Source organism: Acomys minous (genome assembly GCF_964271855.1).
Source record: "Acomys minous genome assembly, chromosome: 12".
In the NCBI taxonomy this organism is placed as follows: Eukaryota; Metazoa; Chordata; class Mammalia; order Rodentia; family Muridae; genus Acomys; species Acomys minous.
The window spans coordinates 82,907,851-82,935,809 of record NC_140493.1 but is presented as its reverse complement, the minus strand read 5'-3'; the positions used below and the strand labels follow the sequence as shown (position 1 = coordinate 82,935,809).

Genomic DNA, 27,959 nt, shown 5'->3' with positions numbered 1-27,959 from the left:
CCGGCACTGCTTTCAGCCATATGGTCCAGACAATGGAATCAACCCAAGTAACAACTTTATTCTAATCTACAGCACAAGGTTTTACATACATTTTAGTGGTTTTGACAGTGTTGCTTATGAGCAGACTTTAAATGAATCCACAAAAAGTTAATATATTTAAAGTGAGATATCCACACACAGTAAAACAACAGGCACCTACATGTTCAGAATCATGCATACAGAGTGGCCTGGCTGGTGTTATCCTTGGGTGCCCTTGCCTACTGAAGAAATCACCAGCATGTATCAATTCTTCTGTCGCTTCTCTACAAATTACCAAACATACATACAAAATAAATTTTCTTTTAAACTTACAACTGTACAGCATTTCAATTAATAAAGCATATCTCCAATCTGACAGTTCCCTTGAGCAAACCTATCTCTGCACAAACCTGATATATTAGCATCTGATCTAAAGGCAAGGTGACTTCATTTCTCTTAAACACCAAGAAAAATTAACCAACAAAACAACTAATACTTCAATCTTAATATAAGACATTGAGAGAAAGCTAGAAATAATACATAAATAGCCACTCTGCTAAGTCAGCATAAAACCCAAGGATTACTGACTCGAGTTTCTACCTGTCAATCAATGTTTTATATATGGTATGAAAAAAAAACCCAGCATATTGAAAAATGTGGAGGAAAAGGCAGAAATGTGAATTTATGCATCTAGTCCCACAATTCAAAATGAGTATCAAACTGATACGGTAAAGTTAAGTGACTTAACTACAACGACTGAACCGTTGGGCACAAACGTGGCAGTACAACAATTCACCATAATTCAGAAGGCTCATGAGAGGCGTCTGGCAGATCGCCAATCCAACAATACTATAATGATACGCGCAGGATCCTCCACTGTGGCGAGAGAGAGACCCTGGAGAAAAACGTGGCGAAGGCGTAAAGTTATGTCTTCTGGAAAAGTTGCTGATATCAAAAGACTTTCCCCATCCCTGGTGGACCACACACCAGGTCAAGTGGATCAGCCCAGAGAAGCACTGAATTCAGGGTCAAAGATTGGCAGAAAAAGTTTGGAAAATTGCCGTTTGGTGGGGTTTTTGTTGTTGTTGTTTTTTAGTTGGCAAATTCTCCACACTTAATAAAACTGTCAGAGGAGGTATATAATGCTTGTTTGTGGAATGTTGAACATTTGCTGCAAAGCTTCACATGAATAAGGACCCATGATGTGCGCTTCAACGGGAGCGTTTCTTTAAAAAGTTTACAAAAAAAAAACAACTTAAGCCTCGTTTTTAAAAAATAACCATGTTATGTCAAGATGAAACATGGTAAAAAAGTAGTGTTAAGTTTCCATGATTCTTTACACAGTGAACGGGAAAAGTGATAGAAACTGCCTTTGTTTGTCTTAAAAAAGGAAGTGTGTTATTGCACTGACTTTGACAACCTGACCTAGTAATTTAGAAAAAAATCATCTCGTTTAAGTCTGTAAAATGAAAATACAAAACTGTGGTTTGTAAACATCAGTTGGCCAAGTCTATCCAGAGTCCTTCATGACAGTGGAATGGAATGAAGCATTAATCCACTACCTCATTTGTTGGCTGTGAGGAGGAAAAAATCCAGGGCACAGCTTTTTTTTTTTTAATACTTTCACAGTAATTATATTTAAAAAAAAAAAACTAAACGAAGTCAGTGCAAGTTGCTCAATCTTCTTCCGTGTACAACGTTCAGCTCTTACCCCACTCAAGTGCCTCAATTGAGATAATACTGATTTGAAGACCTAGCTGAGACTGGTCATAGATGTCGAATAAAGTCCCTGGGACTTCGGTAAAGATACTTCCAAATGGCATAGTAGTGCACTGCAGCTGCTGTGGCCACAAACAGGTGCCAGATGGCATGGGCGAACGGTATGATGCCATCGCTCTTGAAGAACACAACTCCCAAGCAGTATATCACGCCCCCACAGGCAAGCTCTTGGAGTCCATCTGTGTTGTTCTGTCAATAGAGGGGAAAGTTAAAAAAAAAAAAAAAAGGTTGATGTTACTCCCATGTGACAAGGTAAGAGGTACCATCCCTTCTCCCAAACATTTCTGGTTCTCTGCACAATAAAAAGTACGGTGTAGACAACAGCCTAATCTGTAAACACAAGGCAGCCGTAAGATGCCTCACCGGCTTGAATTTAGATGTGTAGGCATGATTCGGCCGTTGGACACACCACAGCCTCCACAGGACCAAGTGGAAGGTCCTGCTCATTTTACCCGCGTCTAAGCAGTCTGTAATCACAGTCAGCCATGAAGTGCCTCCGAAGGCTGCACACATGATACTCATTTCCCACATTATCTTCTAGAAGCTTCCTTCCATAAGCGGCAGGCCCAGAAGACTAGTTTATAATTTACATCTCAGACAGGCTTGTCACGTGCCTTTGACATCTCTCGCACCGTCTACATCGACTGTTTTTGGTTTTTTTTGTTTTTGTTTTTTGTTTTTATCTTTGCAGCATGTAGGAATTTCGGGCATCCTTACTGCCGACATGGGGACACATGGTTCAACCTGAGGGAATTTCCTAATTTGCCCTGTGCTTCTGGTGCTAAAGCTAAGTCCTGTGTGTTTTAGGTCAAAAGCAAGGATTTTTAAGGCTGCCTTGAGAGATTCAAAGACCCAGGTCCATCTACAAGAGAAAACTGTAAAGTGATTTGAATGAACGAGGAGAAAAAGGAGGTTCTGCTGCCGGAGGCCCTGCAGAGGGAGTAGAAAGCCAAGCCAGAGGGGAGCCAGCCTTCGGAAGGGAACAGGAATGTAGGTGCCCAAAGAAAGACAGCTGGGTGCTAATGCCAGTGGCCTTGGGGCAAGCCCACATGGCTACAAGGTGCCAGAGGCCAAGTCAGGCAAAAGCAAGAGGAAATTCCAGCTCAGCCACCTGCTAGCAAGGAGCCCGCAGGCTTAGGCAGAAGCAATAACAGCCTAGAGGAGCTAAGGGCCAGGTGGTAGGACGTGGGGCCAGGTGTTATGGTTAGCCCTATTTTCAACATCCCCATGAAACTTGGGATTTTGTAGGACTGAAAGATTAGGAAGGAGGTAACTCAAAATAACTGACTCCAGATTTTCTTTATTCTTTGTAAGAAGAGACTTCAGCTAGAGTTTAATTAAACCAAACAAACAACAACAAAAAACTTAACCCAAAAACCCCAAGCCAATTTATCACACACACGTATTGCTTCACACAGGTGACAGGGCTACAAACACCCATCGCACAGCATTCTTGGATGTGCAATAGGAGCACCGTGCATTAGGACAAAAGCCGCCAGAGATTGTCAGGGAGAGCAGGAACCGCAAGTGGTAGTGTCACCCGTGTAATGCAACTCGGTAGTGTCACCGAGTAATACCGTGTAATACTTATTTGGCGGGAAAGAGGCTTTGGGAGGAAGTCAAGAGAGGTACCACAGAGTCAAGTGGCTGGCCACTGCCCCACTCATCTGTTTTTTGGCTTGGTCCTGACGGACTCCAGCCCTCTCTGCCCGAACAGGCACAGCACCAAAACAAGCACGCCAATCAATGTTTAAACACATTCTGTTAAGAGACAGCTCCTTAAAAAAAAAAAAAACACATCTTCCTCGTCAAGACTTTCAAAGGCAAGAACAGACAATTCTAAAACAAGCAAAGTGTTTTCTTTGTTACCACGATGTTTCAGGTTACCACTTGATAGACAGACACACCGTGAAGCACCCATGTGGATTTATTCCCTTTAATCTTCACCACCCCAAATTGGGATACTACTCACCATCAATAGCATGGACTGACAAGGAATAGGAAGGGTAAGTACTTTTCTTAAGGCCACATAGTTTCCTGATGTCAGAACTGGGTTGTGAACCAAAGTGGTCTGTCTGACTTCTAAACTTTTTCATTCGGGACTGGGGAAATGGGTGTTTTCAAAACTGGGGTTTGTGTGACTGATCTGGGGAAGCATACAGATCAGAACGAATGGGTGGGACAGACTGAGTCTGATTACATTAATTATATCCACAGAACCCTAATGATTCTATAGAGTGCTTGGGTGCCCCCTTGCCGATCAATCCTGGACCCCTCCAGCCACCGAGGCAAGCACTGTTCTTTACCACAAAGGCTACCCACTCTACAACTTCAGACACATGGAATTATATTGCTTATTTTCTGGGAGTCACATGAATCTAAGTGCACATTTTTTCAATTAACATAACATTAACTCTAGCCATTTTGGGGACTGCTGTGCATGAGACTAATCTTAACTTCATGAATCTTTTTGCAGATTATGTTTTCATTTCTCCTAAGTAATCCACCGAGTCACAGGATACATGCATGCTTAATTTTATTAAAAACTGAACATTTAAGAAACTAAACTTTTGGAGTCGGGCCCTATCATTTTATGCCTTACATGTTGGCAGGGCCCAGTATTTCACTGGGGCTTTATGTTTATGTTTTCTTGACTATTAATCATATGCATGTGTTTTCAAGGGATACGGGTTCTTTTGTAGTTTTCTTTGCAAGTTTCTGTTAAAACTTTGCACCTGCGGTGCATAGTGGCACACGTCCTTAATCTCTGCACTCGGGAGGCAGAGGCAGGTGGATCACTGTGAGTTCGAGGCCAGCCTGGTCTACAAAGTGAGTGCAGGACAGCCAAGGCTACACAGAGAAACCCTGTCTCAAAAAAAAAAAAAAAGACCAAAACAAACAAACACACACACACTTTGCACCCATCATTAAAGGACTTTAGGATTGATTCAGAGACCATGACTGAGCACACCTTTAATAGGTGGCTACTTCCAGAGTCCTGCCCTTCACCCAGATACAGCCAGTACTTCTGGCAAAAGCTTTAAGTGCGGAAAAACTCCCCAGCTTGCTTTTTCTTCTCTTAAGGTCATTGTTTCCGTCGCTCACAGACTCTGTGCCTAAAGTCCTAAAGCTGCGATGACGAGACGGTCCAGGTTTGCTGGCATTTCCAAGAAACCTTAAGCTTCTTGTTTCATAGCTAAGCCTATACTTGAAGTCTGTGCATGATGTGAAATTGATATTCAGATATCCTAAACCTTTTTCTTAAATACATTTTCCTTCTTCCACTGAGTTGTGTTCCTACATAAATGCCACCGCTTCCTAGATGAACTATTTATTAACAGGGATGGTCTATAGACTCATTTCTTCCTGTGCGTACTCATGGCACAGCCCTGGCGGCCAGTGGTCTTGGTGTGTTGACAACTGAAGGCCCCAGAGCCGGCACAGCGCTCTGTGGACTCCAATCTTCTTCAGAACTTGTTCAGACCATTGGTCCGAACCTGGCTACACTTCCATCCTTTACATCCTTCTCTCAGCTCAAGAACCTGTCTGGGATGCTAAACTGGCCCGGATTCTGCATAAGGACGATCACGAGTTCTGCTCCACCCTTCCTGAGTCCTCCAGGTCCCCTGGTGAGGTCAACGCCTGCTTTAACACCACACAAACATATCTTCTCCGCACATCCCTTAAGGAAAGGGATGACTATCTTCTGCATCCCAAGGATGTTAGTGTTGAGCCCTCACGAAGTGTGTGGAAACTTCTCAGGGATCACTAGAGAGACAGCAGTGGCATAAACAGGTGTGAGGCCTCCTCAGGGATGAAGCCATCACTTCTTTTAACCGTGTATCCAACTGAGCCGCTAAACTCACTCTTAACGCCTAGACTTTTCTGTAGACCCCTTGCTTCTTAACAATGATGGAGGTCACCTACAGATAAAGTCTGTTTCTTGTTCTTTTCTACGGGCATGCTTTCGTTTCTCTTATCTCTTAGTGCATGGCTAGTAGATCAGTTACTTGGTGACTAGAGGTAGTGAGGGCATGTATTATTGCCTTGTTATCAGCCACTGCGTTTCAACCAAAAAAAGATGGCATTTGCTGGTGGTGTTTTAATTGCCTTTCTATTAGATCTGTGAAGTTTCTAAGTTTGCTAAGACTTTTACAATTATTGTTGAATACTGAACCTTGTCAAAAGCTTTTCCTCCATCTATTGACTTAATCAACCTTTCCTAATGGTTCTCACAACGTGGCAAATTTCAATGACTGGTTTCTAAGTGATGCACCAACTCTGCATTGCTACAGGAAAATCTAACCCAAACAGTATTCTTTTCACATTCTCGTGAAACTAAATTTGCTGATATTCTGTTAAAGCCTTTCCTGTCTCCTGTTTGAAATATTCCTGCAATGTGTGTTGGATTCTCAGGGTAATGTTGGCCTTTAAAAAACCAACTAGCAAGTATTTCTTCCAATTCAGTTTTGATTGATTAACTGATTGCCCCCAGGTAGCCTTGGCTGGCCTTGAACTCTTGATCTTCTTTTCTCTACCTCCCAGGTACTGCAACTACAAAAAAAAAGTCCCATCTCAGTGAGCTCTACTCCACTTATAAAGGTTTACAACAGAAGTATTATTATTCCAACCTTAAGTATTAAGTTCGCTAGAATGTATGTAAGAAATAAAATTTGTTTATTTGTAAAATGCTTCTGGGTACGCATTTAGTTTCCTTAAATATTATCATAAGGCTGCCAGATCTTAATTTCTTCCTCAGCCTGTTATAGGGAAAACTATCTTTCAAGACATGTCTCTACTTCTTATAAGTTGCTGTATTTATCAATACCAAGTTGTTCATAATACCTCCTTATCATCTTTTCACAGATGCAGCTCCACGGTGACATTTCACATTTAATGCCCCATAATGGTACTCGATGCTTTCTCGACTTCTGGTTCAATCTACCTAAGTCGTACTGATTATAACATTTTCAAAGAAACAGCTTTTGGTTTCACTGACTTTTCTCTTGTTGATGAGGTCTTTTTTTTTTTCTCTCTCTCTCTATTTTTTTCAACAGTAGGAATTGAACCCAGTGCATCCTGCATGCCAAGTATAGTCTATACCACTAAGCCATATCCATGGCCCTTGAACTGTTAGTCACTGTAGGCTTCACTTACTCTTTCCATATAAGGTAGATGTTTACATTACTAATTTTAAAACTTTCTTCCGTTTAGTAGTATTACTCAGAATTCTCAAAAAAAAACAAAAACTGTGGGAGCTGAGGAAGCCTGGAGTGGATGTGTGTAATTGACATGGGCACACACATGTAGAGGATGCCAGTGCCTCAGACTTAAGAGAAAAGCCTTTGTCTGGGTGAGGCTCAGAGGGATGGCAAAGCATCCCTCTGGTCCAAACACTAGTGTTGCCCATTGACTGACCATCAGGTGTGTGCAAAAACTAGCAACTGTAGCCTCTTCCTTACAGATGACTGTAATCTGAGACCGCTCCCCTAGATCTCCAGCAAGCCTAGCTGGCCTCCCCTTCCCATGCTGTACATAACAGACTTAGGTTGCATAACTGGTGTCCCTCCATCAGAATGAGCACACCGTACCCGATCCCAGATGTCCTGAACATGTGTTTGTTCTCTCTTCATTTCTTCATCACCATAGTAAGGCTTCCAGACTACGTTGTGCAGGACTAGGTGCAGACACATGTGTGTGTGTGTGTGTGTGTACACACACACACACACTAATAGACTTTAAGGCACTGACACAGAATTGTGGAGCAGCAAGTCTAAATCTGCAGGGGGCTGGCAGACTGTGGTCCTGGAAATGCCGCTACTGCAACTGGCATGCAAAGGCAGGCTAGGAGCCTCCCTCGGAGGGCCTGAGTCTTTTTACCAGAAGGCTCTTGGTGATTGGTTGAGGTCCACCCACATTACACGATATATTCTCTGTGTCTACTGAATCGAAAGCTAGTGTCACTGAAGAAGCGCGCCTTCACAAAAATTAGGCTGTTAATTGACTTCATCTAGGTACCTCAGCCTAGTCAAGTTGACTCATCAAAGTGTTGTGTGCATTCATAGACACATCTAAAGCACCACACCGCCTTCCCAGCACCGCTTGCTGCCCACTGCCATGTTGTATCTGCATTACTAGTCAACTCTAAGACCCAAGAGCTTATATAGAGGTGTGCTGTTTAATCAATAAATATTCAGAGTTCTCTACTCTGTGTGTGTGTGTGTGTGTGTGTGTGTGTGATAGTTTCAATTGTTTAGCACCACGATTATTTCATTGTCTAGTTAAGTTGTCTTATTTTGATCAAAAGAATTTGTATACAGAACTGTTAGAAGTTAGGGCATTGTGGGAGAAAGCAGGTTGCTGGGGGCATGCCTCTGAAGGGCTGAACTTATCCCTGGCTCCTTCTTAGCTATCTCTCCATCTGCCATGAGGTGAACCACCCTGTGTCACCACGCACTCCCTCTACAATGTGTCTCACCATGCATGAACCCACCGCCAATAGCCAAGTAACTACAGGCCCGAAGCCTCTGACATGAGCCGGAATGAGTCTGTCCTCCCTTCCTTTTTGTAGGTTTTTGTTTGTTTGTTTTTTGAGTCTTTTTGTCAGAGCAACAAAAAGCAACTAAGGCACAGGAGGCAGAGGAGCTTGTCCTTAACAGGGACTCTGGTCACTGGTCACCTGAAAGCTGGAGATGCTTGGTGTCCAGTGTGGTTTCACCACTCCACTGAATGCCCGAATCCGGCATTTCTGGAACCACACTTTAGTCATCACCTTCAGATGGTGACTCTCAGTGAGAGCTTACAGAATTCTCTCTGCACAAATCCAGCTTGGCCAAGAGTCCTCTGTAGCCCTGCCCCCCCCCCCCCCACACACACACCTCAGGGAAGGTCTCACAGCTGATTGCCAGGCAGACTGCTGCTCTCTAAGCTCTCTCTCCTTTACTTGCTATTTGGAAAGTCTGTGGGGAAAACGAAGACAACAACGAGGGAGATGGCAGACCCCAGAGCTCGGTTTCGGTTTCTCTTCCTTCCAGACATCACCTTTCCTCACTGCCTGTGCTTGATGCTAAATCCCCAGTTGCTTTAATTCACCACCTAGTTCTTGGCGGCAGAAGGGTTAGGTCTGAGATCCATGGCTGTGTTCACTCTTGCATAACCCTTTTGATCCGGACTCTGCCTAAAGCCCCAGATTATTATCAGTTCTCCAAAGGCGGCGGCGTGCTCCCTGAGGCGTGCTGCACCCTCCTTTCCTAACCTAACTTGCCTCCTTCCGACCACTTCCTGGTTCCTACTTGCCTTTCTGAATCGGCTTACCTCCTACTTTAGTACTTCGATCTCACGTTCCCATAGCAACCTGAGCTCGCTCTCCCTGTCCCCCTTTTCTAGGACATGATAAAATTTTATTACGGTCTCCTATTGTTGGACCCTAGTTCTGTGACATCAGTGGGTGAATTACCCTGCTTCATTTTCATACACATTAGTCACCGGCTATTATAGCACCTATGAAAAGGCTGATAAAAGATTTGGGCTAGTAAAAATACTGGATAAACCTGCTTTTATGACACCCAAAGGGGATTGACTTGAAATCCTGCTCTAATAATTAGTAACCAATCCATACAGACTTTGCTATTATGGCTCTGGCTGTCCTGAATTGCCCTCTAACGATGTAATAGCCGTGGCCCATTTTTCTCACTTCAATCCTGTGCCTTCCTCCTCTCATCTTTCTCTGGCGCCTTTGCCATCTGAACCACACATCTACGTATACATGCACATATACATTGATACATGTATTTATCTATATGATGGCGCCAGGTAATTATTAAAACCATCATCAAGTTCATATCTCAAGGAACTATAATTTTTTGATATTCTCACAAGCCCTATTTTCTGAAAACTTGGGGCCAGGTTTCAGTTCTGAGGGTATTTTTCTGAGGAGCGTGGGGGCACTGGGGAATAGAATTGCATTCCCCATGTTGTATGTAGAAACTCAGCAATAACTGGTCAACTGAGAAAAAAAAAAGAGTTCAAACTAAATACACTGGACTTCTTTAATTAGTACAGTGGCTAATGGCCAGTGCTGACCACAAGGAGCCAGAGGACATAAGCCAGGAGCCAGCAGAGCTAGCTGAGATCATAATGTACAGTTGTGACACAAAGTGGCAGATGTACCTACATTTCTACATAGTAATTCAACTCCAAAGAGAACTTAAAACACACCACATACAAGAGTCCACTAAAGACAATGTAACACTTTTATACTAAAAAGTTCCCAAGTTATTTTCAAGCGAAGTTAAAAGTAAAATAACAAACATAAACAAACAAACAAAAGCCATTTTGCTTTCTTAGATAATATTACTTAAAAGCAAGTGTAAAAAATTAACTAAAAACTATCCACTAGGATGCTGAAGCAAATGCTATTTTGTTTGTTTGTTTGCTTGTTTTACTTTGGAGATAGGTATTTTCTGACCTCAAACTTTTCCTTCCTCAGCTGGGTAGGGACCACAGTGGTGTGACACCACAACCTTTGAAGATCCTTCTAGTTTTTAAGATTTTATGTCAGTAATTCAGGTTTTCTTCACTGTAACAAATCTCCAGCCTCTTCTAGGAATCCAGGCTTAAACAGGTACACTATTTAACCTGAAACAGCCACGTCTATAAAGTTAAATAGTTGGATTAGAGTCTTGAACCGTGGTAAGATAGTGGGGGAAAAAATGAAACCAGATCCATCATCCAAAATACACATACACAGAACAAACCTAACATACACAGCTTCACTAAGCCTTGGATGGTAGCTTGGGCAGCTCAGGGGCATGTTGCATGATCCATGCATGTTTCTCTCTCAAGTCTGTACTTTGTGGCTATATCATAGCTCCAAAAGGGGAAACTGCATATCTATCACTACAGCCGAGTATCAGAGATTAAGAAGGAAGTAACTAAAATTATAAAGGCATGTCTCACCATTGATGTCACCACCAAGGCTGGAGAAAATCCCATTGTGAGATAGAAGAAAAGTTCAACCACTTTATACCTGCAGGAACACAAATGGAGTTAGACACCACACACTCCGGGAAGGCTTAGTTCATCACATGTCAGCTGCCTGCTTCTCTATTTTGAAAGAAATACACAAGCTTTTAAACTGGAAACGCATTTCCCAGTAGGAGAGCACCGAGCCTTCCCCCGCCCCCCATCCCCCCACTAACATAGCAAACTGAGTCAACGATGAGGTTTTCTTTAAGGATGAAAAGAGGCAGGAATTGACACAGGCTGCCTAGAACAGTTCTGCCATTGAAGCTCAGTGCACTGTTTTCCTTTCCCATCTTCTCGGGCTGGCCCGTCACCAGTTCCATCCAGAGCCAAAAGGACCTTGCCATGGTAAGGACAGGTGGAAACATGACTTTCTTCAGGATGGGTAGCAGCCAGAGCACAGGCTGGGTTTTCTGTTTGTCTTCTTCATTTTGCATGTGCATTTCTAGTCTCAGGACATCTGAGAACTCGGGCCCTAGAGGAGGAAGAATGGGCTGCAGACCTTGGTTTACCAGAAAGCCCGTCTTTACTTGCTATGCTAATCCAGGAGCTTGGACCCAAGAAGTGGAAATTCCCTTGGACTGACGCGCATTACATAATGCACTTAGCATTCATTACATTCGAAGGGCATTTGGAGTCGAGTGTCCGTAACTAGCTCAGCGTCAATATGTCTACTGCTGTTCTCTTCGTTCAGATCTGGTGCAGGCAGCTATGTTAGTAAACTTCATGGGAGACAATCTCACAGCAAAGCTCCTTTTCCTCTGGCTCTTACATTCTTAGGTTCTACGCATACAGCTGAAGACGACGACCTCCAGGTCTCTTTTAGATCCAAATGGTATACTTCAATATGCCTTTGTTTATATTGCTTACACTTTAAAATTTTTATTTATTTTTACTTTATGTACATTGGTGTTTTGGCTGCATGTATGTGTGAGGGTGCTGGGTCCTCTGAAGGAGCAGCCTGCCAGTGTTCTTAACCACTGAGCCGTCATCTTTCCAGGCCCCTATGTTTGCACATTTGACTCCAGCTATGAGTAAGGGGAGTTGCTGTGTCCAGCGTTAGCTTCTTTTTTCGCAAACCCTCTCCAGATTTCTAGCTAGGTAAGTACTGTGCTGTGAAATTTAACATCAGTTATCCTCCATCTCCATGGAAACTGGAAGCTTGGTATTTTCCTTGTAAGATGTCTGTGAAACAGCTTGCGTTCAGAGGAGAAATGAGGTCCCCATGGCTCTAAAACGACTGGTCACATTGTCCTTCAACCTTATGACACAAATGTGCCATTTTTATGCCTTCACACCCCAGCCTGTCCAGCAACAAATGGCATTAAAGATTTTTCTAAAAAGCAACATATTTTCCTTTTATGTATTTCTACTATTGTGAAGTACAAGCACAAAGAAAACTGCACTGTGACACAGAAATAATTTAGGCAGTTAATTGTCAAAACTATCAAATGGAAGTGATTTTTTTTTCTTACTTTTCATGGTAGAGAAATACATAAATGGTTCCTCCAGCTGCCATGAGCCAGATAAACCAACGCATATGAGATGCCAGGGGTCCAAGTTCACGGAGATTTAACCTACAAATGGAAATGACAATAAAGGGATAAATGACAGGAATTCAGAGCCCGTGCTCTCCTAGTGACAGCAAACAGCAAACAATAGGATAACAGAAAGATACAGCCTTCAACACAGTAAGGGGGCATTTGGGAAATTAAGCATTTATTCTTAATTAGTATTGTTAAGAATTAGACACAATTTAAAAAATAGCGCCAGCTAAAAACAAGCATGCCAGTATGCCCGTCAGGTCTGACTTTGCCTACCAGGGCACACTGAAGTAAAGGCTACTGGTCATTTTTTTTTTTTCTGACCACAAAGTTGGGATGCCTTGACGTTTTGGATGCTAACAAAGCTTATCGAGAACCCGGAATAAAATCCTGAACCAGGATCGTATACCCTGCACAGCAGACACCTAATATTCACATCTCCTTTAGCAATCTCTCTGCCAGACAGAAGATGAGGCGAACTCCTACAACATGTGTTATGGGACATGTCTTGTCCCAGTTCAACACACCACAGCGTCATGCGCCCTGGTGTGTTGGAAATGAGTATGAAAAAAAAAAAGCCTGGTTTGGCTATAAAATTAATATTCTAAAATGGAAATTTAACCAAGGACTTATCTAAAAGCTACACGGGAACAAATTGCCTACTCTACGTGTGATTCTTGAGTTCACATTGAATTTTTTTTTAAATGTATTTACTTACTTTAAATTGCTTCACAAAAGCTTTTAAGCATGCTTGTTCGTATGTGAATCAGACCTATAATTTAGTGAGAGGTGCTGGAGAGGCCTCGTGTGCTTCTTTTTATTCAAACAGATAATTACATTTCTTTTGAGTGACTGAGCCTGCATGAGCGGGCTCTAGAGGCCTGCTGTTTCTATCGGCGACAGCAGCGGATGGCTCAGTAGGAAGTTCTCAGTGTTTAAAATTGGTCCAGGTCTTAATAGAGGAAAAACTAACGTCTAATTTCAGCTTTTAAAACAACATGAGGCTGCAATCTGATCTATGCTAGAAAGGCAGTAAGATAAGGGAACTAGACAGTTTAAGTAGTTAACTAGTTTGGTTAGTTACTTAGCACAAGAAATGAGAAGCGTGCCCATAGACAGTAGCTACTGGCTACTGTACGGGCAGAAAGAGACAGTGTATATATTTCAACAACAACAACAAAGCTTGTTTCTCCTCATACGTATTTACAGCATTTCCATTTGCTAAATTCAATTGTCAAATATCCTGAAAAGCAGCGAAGGTGTATGGAAAGAAGATGGAGAGGAAAGGGCCCCTGCTAGCCACACCCAAGTCCACAGCGCCTCATCCAATGTTAATTCCATGCCAGATAGCCCTTCCAAGTGGTGAGGGGGTGGGGGTGCGAATACGTATGCATTGCGTGTTCGGGGGGTGGGGGGTGCTGAGTACATGCAGGAGGGCGCAGAGCAGGATGGAGAGAGGAGGAGAGATTTTTTTTTTTCCTGAGTACAAGGATTCTGTCTCACCACGGAGCGTAGGAAGCCGCAATGAAGAAATAGATGACCATCCGATCACACATGTGGAAACAATGCTCCACTGACCTGTTGGGGGGGGGGGGGGAGGAGGGGGAAGTCAAAAAGGCAGGCAAACGGGTCAAAACCTTCAGACAGGAAGCACAGGTCATCACTCTACAAGGCTACAATCTCCATGCTTGTTTCGTTTCCTCATGGCATTCATAACTTGGCCTTCAAGGCCACAGCTCTTCTCTTTGATGACAGGAAGCCACGGTAAGAGCTTCATATTTTTAGGTTGTGTATATATAGTAGACAGGAGGTGAGGGAGCCCCACAGTAGTCAGGTGATAATGGGTCTTTTTTTTTTTTTTTCCTGATGTTTTCCTTCTCTTTTGGAAGATGAAATGCTGTGAGGGCAGACCACTGCCTGGTTTCCATCAGAGTATAGGGCTCAGTCCTGAGGCCCAGTTAACACACCCTGAAAAATCCGTTCCTTTCTTTAAATGTATTTTTTTTGATAATTTCATATATATAAATAACACATTCTGTCATACTAATTATTACTCTACCATCTCTTACTAGCCCCCAGCTCCCTCCCTTCCTTCTCCTACAACAGTTCTCAACCTTCCTAATGCTGTGACCCTGTAATACAGTTCCTCACGTTGTGCTGAGGCCCACCACAGCATTATTTTCATTGTTACTGTGTAACGGTAATTTTGCTACTGCTATATATCATAATGTAAATATATCTGACACGCAACCCCTATGAAAGGGTCATTCGATCTCCCTTTCAGCTTGAGAAGCACCGTCCTACCAGCTCTCCCTCCCATTTTGATGTCTTACAGTTTTTGCAGAGCTCACGTTCTTGCCTTTGCACACATCTTTCAACAAGCTTTCACTTTAAACACGCCAGGGTAGACAGTTAAGTAGTAATAAGGGAAGATCAATAATTTAGGGCCAGCAGGAACAAACATAGATATGGAGTATCTGCTGTTGAAAGGGCGACCACTGAATTTTTAAATTGATCCAAAACTCAAAGTCAAGGAAGTGTATGTACAAAGACCCGACCCACTGAGTTGATTCACAAAGTGCATCCTAAAGACCTGTATTTTACTGATGTATTTTAACATTATAAATTCAGGGGGCTGCCAAGATGGTTCAGCAGTTAAAATGCTTACTACTCTTCCGTGGGATCTGCTCTTCCAAAAAGCCTGTATTCGGTTCCCAGCACCCATGTCAGCCAGCTCACACCAACCCATAACATCAGCTTCAGAGAATCTGATGGCCTCTTCTGGAGCGTGTGCACGAGCGCGCACACACACACACACACACACACACACACACACACACACACACACTCACACACACACTCACACACACACTCACACACACATTCACACAGGTGCACATACATATAGATAATCTTTTAAAATATTATTAAATAAATAAACATATAAACACAGAGGACAGTCTTCATTGTTTTGTTTTGAAACTAGTCTCACACAGCCCTGTCTGGCCTGGAGGCTGGTCTTGAACTCCTGATTACCTTGCCTTCACATCTCACAGTGCTGAGACCTGCCATCTGCCCAGCTCCAAAACATTGTTTTGAATCTGTTTTTTGTTTCCATGGTGCAGAGGCTACCATTTTGTGGGGCCTGCGCAACGTTGCCTCACATTGGCCAAGCAGACTGACATGGATGCGTGAGTTCAAGACTAGCCTAAGTGACACTTGTTCTCAAAACAAAAAGTAAGAGGAGGGCTGGGGCTACAGCCCAAGGGGAGACCGCATGCGTGGCATACATGAAATCCCAGAGTCAATCCCCAACACCACTTTCCCACAAAACAGAAAAGCTCCACAAGCCACCTCTCAGAGTCACACTATCTCACAGGAAGGGGACCAATCTCAGCACACAGAACATCAAATGTGGCATGGTCACCTATGCTCTCAGGTCACCACCCAGCACATGTTCAAAAACTGGGACTTCCCTTCTCTCTCTCCCAATTCTGGCTTCGTTGGCCATTTTTTTAAAAAAAATGGTGTGATTGAATGCTGAGGAGGAGAAAAAAAAAATCTACACATGTCTTGTGCCTCTAGCAATGTTCTTTCAAGGTTCGACGGTGTCTTGTTTCTCGCATACCATCCTCGCCAGCCTCTGCCAGGGAGGCCCCGACACTGAAGTAGGCATCCCCAACTCTTTATTGATTCAGAAATGTAGACACCAGAGCCAAGTGTGCTGAGGCAACCACAGGAGGCGGGCTGTGCCAAGAACATAATGAAGTGCCTGCCTTCCAGATGGGCCTCTGGGTCCTGGGACTTTTGTGACTTTGCTGTGAGCGTGTCTCAGAGTGCCCTTGAGGTTTTATTTCAATCCTGGGGACCTTTCCTCTTATAGGAAAGGGTGGCAGAGTGCAAGCTTCAGGCAGCGCTGTAAGGGACGTGGCGAAGAAAAGGGCCAAAATGGGGCACAGCGCCCTCTCCCTAAGCCTGTCTCCTCACTAGTCATGGTTTGTTTTTGTTTTTGTTTTTTCTGCTTTGTGTGTTTGTTTTGTTGAGACAGAGTCTCACTCCGCAGCTCACGGGAACTCACCATGTGAACCCAAGGTGGCCGCAAATGCATGTCTCAGCCTCCTAAGTCCTGGGATTACAACTGTGAGTGCCGTCATGTCTCGGAGACTTTTTTTTTTTTTTTGGCAATTTATGAAACTAAAAGATCTTTTCTTACATTTCTGTTTGGAAGCATACTACTACACTAGGGTCCAGCTCAAGCTTAGTGCATGTTCCTCTGACAATAGCCGTTACTTGCTCCAAGTCCTCCAGTTTTTTTGGCTTTTTTTTTTCCTTCATTTTGTTTTAGAATTGTTTTCTTCTTTTGGGTTTAGTCTACCCAATAAGTTAAGGTTTTATTTGGTAAGCACCCACTTTCACATAAACAATGCTCTTTTCTTCCAGTCTAATTCTGACCAGTATAAGCACTTTTCCATTCTTATTGCTAGGCCAAGGACCGTGGTCTTGTCTGGAAAGTGTCTCACAGTTAATCATCACTGTGATGCATTTCCTGGCCACCTTGCCCTGCACTCCATGCTTTTCAAATTATTTTCATATTTGTCATCTTATTCATGGTGTTGCATTACACTCTCCTTATGAGACAGCACAGTAATTCCTCACTTTCATAATGAAGGATCTGGGGCTCCTTCTATGAGGCGCAAGGTTAAACACAGGAGGACTGGGGTACAAAGTTCAATGTCCTTCCCTGCTGGGCCACAGCTAGGGCTCTCCCGTAGCATCCCGTGGTGTGCGTGAGAGAACTGGAAACTGCCTCTCAACATGTCCTAGCTGGAAACCCAGCGAGGATACTGCTTTCTCAGATGCACACAAGGCAGTGGGGGGTCTTCAAAACTCTATCCAACCCAAAGAGTATGAATTAAGGGACATCCCAAAGCCTACAAGGTAGGAAAAGGCCCTGCTTTTCACCCTATTGACTAAACAGCAGCAGCCTGGGATTGGGGACAGCTTTGCCAACTATGCTGATCTGCAGAGGAGGGTGCCCCGCCCTCTGTACCTTAAGTGGCTCTTTTTCCATGATACTATGTGAAACACTGTGGAAACGATGAAGAGGGCACAAAGGCCCATCCCGTAAATCCATGCTGTTATCTTTTCCCAGCAGTCATCAGACAGCCGATGGAGGAGGGCACTGCCCACGATGGCCGGAACAATGAGGAACTGGGAGGAAGTGAAAGAGAAATGAATGCCTTGGCATCTGTGGGATGGAGACTGTTCCTTAAAAAACAAACAACAAAAACAAAACAAAACAGATGTTTGCCAATTCCGACAAAGTAAGTTTTAAGCAAGCATCTGTCTTCCTTGGATAATCAAAATTAGAGGCGGGTGAATTTAGCTACCGCGCTGGAGGCAGGTGTTCCTGGTCCAGGAAACTGGGCCAACCAATGGGTGCACAAACACAGCACTGCCCAACTGTTGCAAAAGAGCTGTTCTTTATCCTAATTTCGTTAAACAAGATTGTATTTCATTGTCCTCTCTAATCTGATATAGGGCTGGCACTTAAAATATCCAAACATGAAGCATGTTCTACAATTCGCAGAGAAGCCCTGACTTCCAAGCATTCCACCCTGCCTGCAATCCCACTATTTAAGTAAAGGATACATGGGTGAATAAGCCCATATTATATTGTATAAAACACCACACACACCCAAACCCAACTGTGGAATTAGTATGTCCTGGCTTTTACTTTGTACTTGTTTGTTTTACCTGTTTGGGAGAGCCAGCAGAACAAAGGGGCTTGGAGCTCTCATCATTTTAAATAGCGCATGTTGAATAACTTATCCCTGAAACCCAACGTTTGAGAAAAGCAGAAATCTTAGAATTCTGGTTGCCACTTCCTCCCTCACTCCCATTTCCTTCCTTTGCAATCACTAAGTAGTTAAGGATGACCTTAGGCCGGGATCACCTCCCTCTACCTCCTACGTGCTGGGATTACAGAGCCAGCCCACCATGGTTGCCTTTTGTGTTATATTTTACACCATGGGCCCAAATTCCAACATCACAGTGGTCCAAAACAGGACAAGAGCAGTAATAGTAGTAGCATTTTTTTTTAATCATAAAGAAAAACTTGTCTAAGGAAAAACAAAATGCCCTTAGAGATTCCGTCCCTTTTACTCTTTTGTTTTTTTGTTTGTTTGTTTTTCGAGACAGAGTCTCTCTGTGTAGCCTTAGCTGTCCTGGACTTGCTTTGTAGACCAGGCTGGCCTCGAACTCACAGCCATCCACCTGCCTCTGCCATTCCTGTCCCCCCTACCCCTACCCCCCGCCCCCCCCCAGTGCTGGGATTATAGGCATGTGCCACCACCGCCCAGTTTGTCCTTTTTACTCTTGTCCTGGGAAAGCATCCTCTCTGTTTCTATAGGTTTGTGGTTTTGTGTTTTGAGACAGGCAGGCACAATACTTACCAGCCTTCAAATTCCAAGTGTGCGTCACCACACTGGACCATGCCTTCTCTTTGAATAAAGGTGGTGGTAGATATTTACTGTCTTCAGAAATTTCATGGGTCTCTAATACTCCCAGATGAGTGTTTACTTAATAAGACCACATATTCTGTTCTGAGACATTAGCATGGAGGCTTTATCGGTGGCTTTCACTAAATTTCAGTTTAAGCACTGTTCCATACTTGTGACAAGTTGAGAAGAGATAAGGAGTAGCCATGCCCAGCCCATTCCACACAAATGTTATTTCTGAAGGTCCGCTGTGTATCTGAATATGCAAACCACCCTGCTGTCCCATAACTTAAGCCTCATCCTAAATATCCATCGCTACAGAAGCAAATTCATCATCTTCCCTACTTCTTGCTTTCAGAATATCTCACTCACTGCTTCTCTCTCAAGTTCTCACACATGAAACTTCAAAAGAGAAAAAAAGACAAAAAACAAACAAAGATGAAGGAAACGTAGAGAGACATAAGAAAATGCAATGGCCACTGTGTGGGTTAGAAGAGTTAAACTTCCTGCCTCAGAGAGCCATATGGTAAAACAAAACAAAACAAAACCCAAACATAAAAACAACAAGACACCCACCCCCCTCCCTTCCAACAACCAGTGACTTGCCTTTGACAAGTAAGCTTATGTCTTGAGAAAACAGCAACTTTTGGCCCGGCATGGTGGCACACGCCTTTAATCCCAGCATTCGGGAAGCAGAGGCAGGTGGATAACTGTGAGTCTGAGGCCAGCCTGGTTTACAGAGTGAATTCAGGACAGCCAAGGCTACATAGAGAAGCTCTGTCTGAAAAAAAACAAAAACAAAAAATAAAAAGAGAGAGAGAGAGACTTGCTTTGACAAGTAAGCTTATGTCCTGAGAAAACAGCAACTTTCATTCAAGAGCCCACCGTGTCCATTAGCAAGCTTCTCTGTCATCCTCTCACTGAGGCACTTACTTCCTACTGTTCTTTTGAAGATTTACTGAGGCACACAAGTCCAGGAGAGCGTGGGCTACAGGTTAGGGTGTGCAGAGCACTCCCCATGCTCACAACCTTCTGATTCTGGTGGCATAAGCCAGCGCTGCCACTCAGGTACGTGAGGTCACAAGGATGAGTCGACCCAATAGCTTGTGCTGAAGCTGCCAGAGAAGCCATGCATGCCACCAAAGCCCCGAGGGAAGGACAGCAACAGAAAAGGTGTACTCACTGCGTGTGTGTAGCAATTTGCAGCATGTTCGTAGCAGGTTGGTTTGTAACGGCCATTGGCTGGGGCCCGATGGTTCATGAAACTATAGAGACATAAAAGCCATCATGTGAGAAACTCTCTAACCCAACCGTGCAGGAAGCCTGTAGTGGTCACCCAGTCTCTTCTAAATGAAAAGAGTTGCTGCTATCAACAACAACACCAAAACCATTAAAGACGTGTCAACTTGGCCCGGCAGCACTGAGTCTAAAGCAAACATCTCGTTTATTTGATGAAACAGCCCTTGAGTTTACTCAATGGATAAACTTCGTGCCAAGCAATAAGCAAACGGAAACTGTATCAAACTCAGCTGTATCCCCCAAATTAAAAGGGTGGTACATAGCCAAGTTTTAAATCTTAAAAGAAAGTGAGGATTTCTGCTCCCCGGCCTGATTTTTAGTTACTGTCACTAAACAAAAAGGTACTCACTGCATTTGCAAGGCTTCTGCTTTCTCACTCGGATGGTTGTAAAGCTTTATGTACGTGGATCTCTACAGGCAGCATCCCACATTAGAGGGCCTGTCGGACTAGTTTCCCTGTATTGTATTACCTGTTCTGGCACTAGGCAGCATATTTGATACCTGGCTACCTCCAGGCCACCTAAACAAGACGGCACATTTTCACCTCCATTCCTCCTGAGTAAAAGAGAGTTTGCTTCAGACAGTACACAGGTGATTGGTAGTACTTGACGCACATACACGCAGCCTGCCACACCCACAAGGATGCTCACGGCCCAGGCTTCCCTTCGAGCTAACCTTCCCAGAATCCGAGGAAGAACGAGAAATGCACGCACACCACAAGGCTGTTGTTCCATCCTAGCAAGAGGGTGGAGAGAGGCTTCTACACCTAACCCGTGCCTACATCAGGCTCTGGCAAGGTCTGGATCGGCTTGACAATTCTATTCTGTGGAGGTGAACACACACTTCACACACCCACATGCCACTGAATAAAAGAGCAAAAGCAGCAGACACAGAGAAACAAATGGATAAACTCCTTGACAGCTTTGACATCCCAGAGCTCTGCCTGTTAACATGCTCAGTACCAAAAAATCAAAATCCAAAACAAAACCAAGACAACAACAGCAAAAACATTTTTCTTTAAAAAAAAAAAAAAACTTCCAGATAGTCTGGAGGTAGTTTGTATTTGTTTGCAAGTATCCGATCTGACCAATCACATTCTCCATCTACATGATGGGAAACAGTACCAGGCTGACCCAAAGGCAGAGTCAAATTGCCAGAAGCAGCAACAAAATGGCTGAAATACATAACCAAGCCCTTACAAATACTTAAAAAAATAAAAAAAGAGCAACTAATACCACGCCCCCCACACCACCAACTGGATGGAAGCTGGTATCCTCAGCTACAACAGTTCCTGAAAAATTCATAAACAGTGCAGGTTGGACATGGGGACAGTGAAGCCATTTAACTTGGACCAGTTGTTTAGCTACAGCCTAGCTGAACTTACTGAGTGTAGCCACTAGCCAGCTTGAAGAACAAATAATCTACCTAGGAGCTTCGGAATTTACCCACTACCCTCACATGCAGATATACAAGTCCAAACCTCATCTCTTCTCCCTTGGAGATTCCCCCAAATTAGATCACTCATTTCCTATGGGATGAGAGCTGCCACACAGCTCTTATTAGTAAAAAAGAAAAATAATTACACCCTGGGGGAAGAATGCTTTCCTACTGCTCCAAGCATCCAAGGAGCTTGGATCCTCATCCCAAGAGGTAACAACCAACTGGAGCCCAGTGGATCACACCCCTACTACGAAGTTCAAAGGGCGGAGAAGGAGCTTCCAGAATGGCTGAGGTTGGATGAAATGGAAAAGTGCACCATGTAGGGCAGGAGCTGTCTACCCACCACCAGGCTGCAGACTAAAATAGCAACTTCTATCTCAAGAAGCCCATTTCTAAAAATAGTTAGACCATTACCCAGCGTGTGTGGGGGGGGAGGGGGCGGGGCAAAGATATAGACTTTCACATTTTCTCCTGCAAGCGAAGATGCTGGGTGGCCATGTCTGCTGGTCTCTGCCCGGCAGAAATTATTCCCGTTAAAAATAAAGCGAGAGGGAGAGAAGATGGCTTTGTGGGTAAAGTGCATGCTATGCAATCATGCAGACAAGTTTAATCCCCATTATGCATGTTTCAAAAGGGGGGGAGGGGTGCCTTGTACCCATAATTCCTGTGCTATGGAGATAGAGACAAGTGAATCCCCATCACTTGTCACTTAGCCAAGGTTACTTGCTAAGCTGCAGATTAAAAGAGAGAGTCAGTCTCAAAGAATATGGGGATGACTGAAGAAGATGCCTGTTGTTAGCCTCTGGCTTCCATGTGCATGTACAACACACACACACACACACACACACACACACACACACACATGAACACACATACACATACCTGTGCATACACACGCAGAGGAAAAAGAAAGAGTTGAGGAGGAGAAGGGAAGCTATGGAGGACAGTCTTCTCTGGTGGCCTACGTTCCTGGTCCTGGTGGATGGATGAGCTTTATACTATAAACAAAGGGAAAAGCAACTATGCTGCGAGCATGTCACACCGTCTGGGGCTCAGCGAGAAAAGACAGCACAACTGTCCCACTAGAAAATAAGAATGCACGGTCACAATTCCTCTTCACCTGCCAGGCCACAATCATGCCCTCCTCCTCCAGTGTCTGAAGGAACCACTCCTGAGGCCTAAGTGGAAAAGCAGAAAATACACCCCCACACTCCGAGCCTCGTCTTTCCATCCCCCAAGAGGACGGGAGAAGTTTGAGAGAAAGAGGGTGCCCATTTATGGAAGTCATCCCTCCTGAACCAGAAGCAACCTAATGGTTGCTCGGTGCCCTGGGCAGAGTAGCCAGCGTGCAGAGGCTTTTGACATTTTAGGTCTCATTCACAGCTACGCTGAAACGCACGTGGGCCATGGGCTGCACAGCCCCACCTGTAAGGAGCTCCAATATAGGCCTGAGTGTGAGGCAATCCCATTTACCAAGGTGATTGGGGAAGCAGGGCTTATTTGCTTTTTTTTTTTTCCCCAATCTTCTCTTTTGCCTCCGGCTTTGGGGTTACTCTTATGTGTTCTTTGTCCCACAGCAGAATTCCAAAACTATGAAGCAAACAGTAGTTAGGCACCGACCTTCATACGTTGGCTAGTACACTAAATCCAGACCAAAGCACCGGGCTCTCAGAAAAGAGGCCTGCATCTCTTCCAGCAGAATTGATATGCATTAAGACCAAACCACACCAGGTTAAGTCTCCTGTGTTCCTGACTCCCCGAGTCCAAATGTTGTCAACATTACTTTCAAAGGATATTCCACATCAGCTCACCACAACTGCACAGCGCCGGCTGAAACCAAGACCAGCAGGCAACATCTCCCACCTGTGGAACTGGAGACTCAAAAGTGGCCTGGCTACCTGTCCCCATAGAGGCTCTCCTTCATATGGCAGCCGTAAGTGTCTACTAAAAACAGACCGTGTCATGTACTTCTACTTAAAACTATCTCTTAGCATCCCAAAATGCTTAGGGGAACACTTTGATGCATCCTTGACCCACAAGCCTCCAGAACCACTCCCCACACTCAAGGTGCCTCCTGCCCTCTAGCTAACACCACCTCCTCTCTGATCCTTTGACCCACGAAGGTCTTATCCGCTTGAGGGCACTGACTATTTATTTTTCCCTAGAACATTCAACTTGCTTTCCTTCCTTCAAGCTAATATGTCCCCTGCTCAGAGATCTTCCAGACACCATAGACTATAGTATAACTCTGGCTTTCTCACCCAAGAAGCATTCTTAGCATAACTAGTAAGAAGTTGGTTCCTAAACTTCCACACTGTAATACAAACATATGAAGGTGGTCTTCACTATTTTATTTCCAGTCCAGTGCAATGCTTATCTTTTGCTGAAGTTTAATTAATAAGTATTGGATGGATGGATAAATATACAGCTCTCCCAGCTATAGAGATAAGCCATCGTCAATGTGGTTTTACTAGAGATTTGTATAGGTTCCATACAGAAGAGCAACAGGCAGCCTTGGATCCAAAAGAACCCTGAGTCCTATGAACAGAAAACGCCAAGAGCAAGATAGTGGATATCACCGGGCGTGGTGGCGCACGCCTTTAAGCCCAGCACTCGGGAGGCAGAGGCAGGCAGATGACTGTAAATTCGAGGCCAGCGTGGTCTACAAAGCAAGTCCAGGACAGCCACAGCTAACACAGAGACCCTGTCTTGAAAACCAAAAACCAAAAACCAAAAACAACAAAAAAAAAAGATAGTGGATATCCTTAGGGCCCCTGCAACACCAGGGACTGCTGACCGTATGCACAGCACTCTGCTACCATGGGCCGAGCATGGACTTTGTTCAGGCAGTGCCACTGTCAATGATGCCACTCTTGGCAATTACGAAAGGGAGACGAACGATATTAGGGCATCTCACTCTATGGTTCAACATTCTAGGAACCGGTCCAATTAGACAGCAGACAGCCCCGGAAGACTTTCTAAATGCTTTAGATCTTGAAAAAGATGCCTTTCTACGCAATTCGTCGGTAGGGTAGCCACGGCTTGGGTGGAGAAGAACGATCCTTTCCCAGCCGAGAGAAAGAAAGAAAGGGTGAGCTAACAGGGCAGGTAGAAGCGGCAGAGATATGAAACTAAGCTCCAAGGTCTGCTCCTTCCTATCTCTACCACTGTGGGCAAGGACTTTGTTATGCTCTAAACTTATCTGCTCCTCCATTACTTGTAAGTTGAAAAATATGCAAGTTCCTAGCCAGGAGCTGGCACGAAGGGGCGGGGATTGAATATGTGGTTACTATCACCTGTCAGAGCTGTTAGAGAAAGGAGAGAGAGAGAGAGAGAGAGAGAGAGAGAGAGAGAGAGAGAGAGAGAGAGAGAGAACGCGCGCGCAGGTACATGCTTAGGTATCTTGAGAGACTCGACATAGAGGGATAATGCAAGATAGAAAATATGCAGCAACCCAGAGGAATTTTTTTCACACCCTAAGTTCCCAAGGTCCCGTCCCACCTCCCACCTCCCAGCCCCCTCCGCTCAATGTTGCTTTAACCATTCCCTTACTGTCTTCCTCCGTATAAATGGCAGAAGTCTGGAAGACGATCCAAAGCCACAGTAAGCGCCGAGTTTCCACTCTGAGTGGATCTGCAAGGTGCTCTTTTTATTTAGGCCGAGCTATAAACCGTGGTCTAATGAACTGTTCCTCAACTGAGTCCCAAGACATCTCAGATAAAAGAGCCTGTTAGTTCAAAGTTACAGTGTGTCCCTCCTGTATAATTTACCTGCATGTAACCATGGTGGATGCACAGCAAGATGTTTAATGGCCACTCAAAGATGTGGGATGTACTACTTTCAACATTTTAATGTGTGAATCATAAAAATCAGGACTCTTCTAATATTACTTTGTATTCGCAGGCTTATTTTTCAAGCTCAAATTGGTGCTTATAAATAGCCTTCCAATCTAGATTTTAATAGAGAAGGGATTATGTCAATCAAAATCAATGAAGACCCAGGGGTCATCAAGAAAGACATAACTAACATTTGTGGAGTGCAATATTATATTCTCACTCAAAATTACATTCTATGATACTCTGAATGATAATCCCCGTGTTTTCTAATTGTTGAATGGCTCTAAAAACAGGATGAGAGCAAATTCAGTCCATCAAAAAGATTGCTCAATCAGCTGAAGTGGTTTTTATTTTCCCATTTTAGAGCTGTCTGAATGTTGGTGCAACAAGCAAACACAGACTTTTTTTCCCCTTCTTTTACAGAATTCAAAGGGACAGAAAAGAAATAAGAAACTCTTTGTCAAATAGGAAAGGGGTAATTTTGCAGACTATAGCTATAGTTCTCTGAAAGCAGGAAGCCCGCAGACATGCAGAGCAGAAAACCAAAATCAGGCAACCCACACACATGGGGCATGCAGTTCACACGTCTCTCTTCAATCCATGAGGTTCTAAAACCAGAAAGATCAAGGTTCCCTTTTGCCTTGGGCACGGATGCGTAGCTCCCCTCCAAGAATAGTGCCAGACATTCAACCGCCAAGTAACAGAAATATTCAGAAGGCAATCTTATTCTTCAAGCTGATCCCCCCTCAACTGACAGCAAAGACCACACTCATCCTGTGTATGTATTGGCTCTTTTACCCTTTGGGACTGGGAGGAATGAGATAAGCATTGATGGGTGAATGAGGGGGAAATATCGAAAAGGATACCTAACTGTGGGTTTACATTAAAAACAAACAAACAAACAAACAAACAAGCCACAAAAAAAACCAACTTCAAACTCAACAGCCTGCTGGAAAGATTTCACGCATTTCTGCTTTTGGATTTCCCTAACCCTGTTGGTGGTGAAGGCCTGGGAATTAGTATGGCTGCCAGGCTCAGACAAAGGGATGGAGAGTTAACAGAAACCCGAGGGCTGAACTTTCACCCACTTAAAAGACACAGAAAAGCTCTGAGCTTTCTTTGGGAACAATAGGCCAGCAGCCTTCACCATTTCTTGCAGGCAGGTACCGGGAGAGAAGGGCAGAGGTCCCCACCACTTCTCAACTGTAGAGCAGCCTTCTGGTGGCGCCTCCCTCGCTCTTTCTCCTCATTTCCTAAAACCAAAGACAAGTCTTTCCACCTGAATGCTAACTTGCTGCTACCAAATAGCACACCACTGGGCTCTTAGCCTGAGAATCCTCCACCCCCGCCCGTCCCCACACATTGAGCAAAGCTAGACACAGGGCAGCATGCCTCAGTTTCCCTGTCTTTAGGGCCAGTCCTGGACAAAACACCCCCAAACAGCTTGGGCCAGACCCCCCCCCACACACACACACCCTGCTGTAAGACAAATATCACCACAGGGTGCTGCAGCAGCCAGCCCCAAGAGACCTCATGCTGGGGTTTGTACAAGGATAGAGGCCCTGAGTGGACTCGGGGGCTCTGAGGATGGGGTAAGGCGCTCTGAGTTAGCGGCAGCCGTGTCTGCAGGGGGATCGCAAGGACCAAACTGGGTGCGCAAGCGGATGGAGGAGGCAAAGCAGACGCAGGGTCCTGGGGCGCAGATCCCGAGCTGCCCAGGGGAAGAGGATTGCAGGGCTGAGGGTCTTCCCAGGAGCCGTCCGAGTCAGGGCTTGGCATCCTGGGGGACTGAGCACGCGCCCCGCAGCGCTCTCACCGCTGGAACCGATTCCTGAACCGCATTGATCCTCCGCTCCACCGCGGGGGCCGGGAGCTCCGTCTCTTCTGCACCGGCGGCGGGGCGCGCGGGCCTCATGGGCTTGAGCTGCTCCCGAAGCCGCCGGCGTGCCAGGCGGGAGTCGCGCAGCTGGGCAGGGCCGGAGTGGGCCACGCCGGGGGTCAGCACAGGGCCCGGGCCAGAGCAGGCGGCTGGGGGCGGGAGGGAGGCCACTTAAACGGCCCGGGCGCCTCCCGCCTCCCCGGCTCCTCCGCCCCCGGGTGCCCGCGTCCCGCCCCAGAGCCCGGCTCCGCCCCCGCCCCGGAGCCCGCTGCGTGCGCCCGGGGCCGCCAGCGCGTCACCGGACCCAGTGACCAATCAGTGTCCGGAGCGGCGCGTGGCTCCGCTGCCATTCATTTCACCCCTGCGAAGCTCGGGAGGTGGGGCGAGACCTCCGAGTGGAGGGGCGTGGTTAGATGGAAGGGGCGGGGCGCTGCGAGGGCGGTGATCTGCATTAAAGCTTGGAGTGGTTGTGAGCTGAAACTGAGAGGAAGAAATAGTGTGTAGGAGATGGCCCTTGAGCTCAAAAGCAGCTGTGCCGGAAGTGGCAGCAAGCAAGGACCTCTCTGACTTCTAATCTTGGCCCCGTGTCGTTTATTCATCCTTTATTAATGTTTTCGTCCTTCCTTTCATTTATTTCTTC

The 27,959-nt window shown here is 45.0% G+C and overlaps 1 protein-coding gene across 1 annotated transcript; it reads right to left on the bottom strand.

Moving 5' to 3' along the window:
• Positions 1–38: 38 nt before the first annotated feature.
• On the bottom strand, positions 39–27,554 carry MMD (monocyte to macrophage differentiation associated). The gene is made up of 7 exons (XM_084750207.1): positions 27,257–27,554; positions 20,049–20,130; positions 17,416–17,576; positions 13,869–13,943; positions 12,297–12,398; positions 10,756–10,825; positions 39–1,986 (listed from the first exon to the last, which is right to left on the bottom strand). The coding sequence occupies exons 1-7, from the start codon at positions 27,280–27,282 to the stop codon at positions 1,786–1,788; spliced, it is 717 nt and encodes a 238-aa protein (XP_084606333.1). The 5' UTR covers positions 27,283–27,554; the 3' UTR covers positions 39–1,785.
• Positions 27,555–27,959: the final 405 nt, after the last annotated feature.

Excerpts from the sequence above, each read along its gene's own strand:
- MMD (XM_084750207.1), bottom strand. The coding sequence starts at position 27,282 with ATGCGGTTCAGGAATCGGTTCCAGCG. Across the intron at positions 10,826-12,296 it reads GTATTTCTCTACCATGAAAA|GTATAAAGTGGTTGAACTTT; the intron begins GTAAGAAAAAAA and ends GTGTTCCTGCAG. Across the intron at positions 1,987-10,755 it reads CCTTGGTGGTGACATCAATG|AACAACACAGATGGACTCCA; the intron begins GTGAGACATGCC and ends CTCTATTGACAG.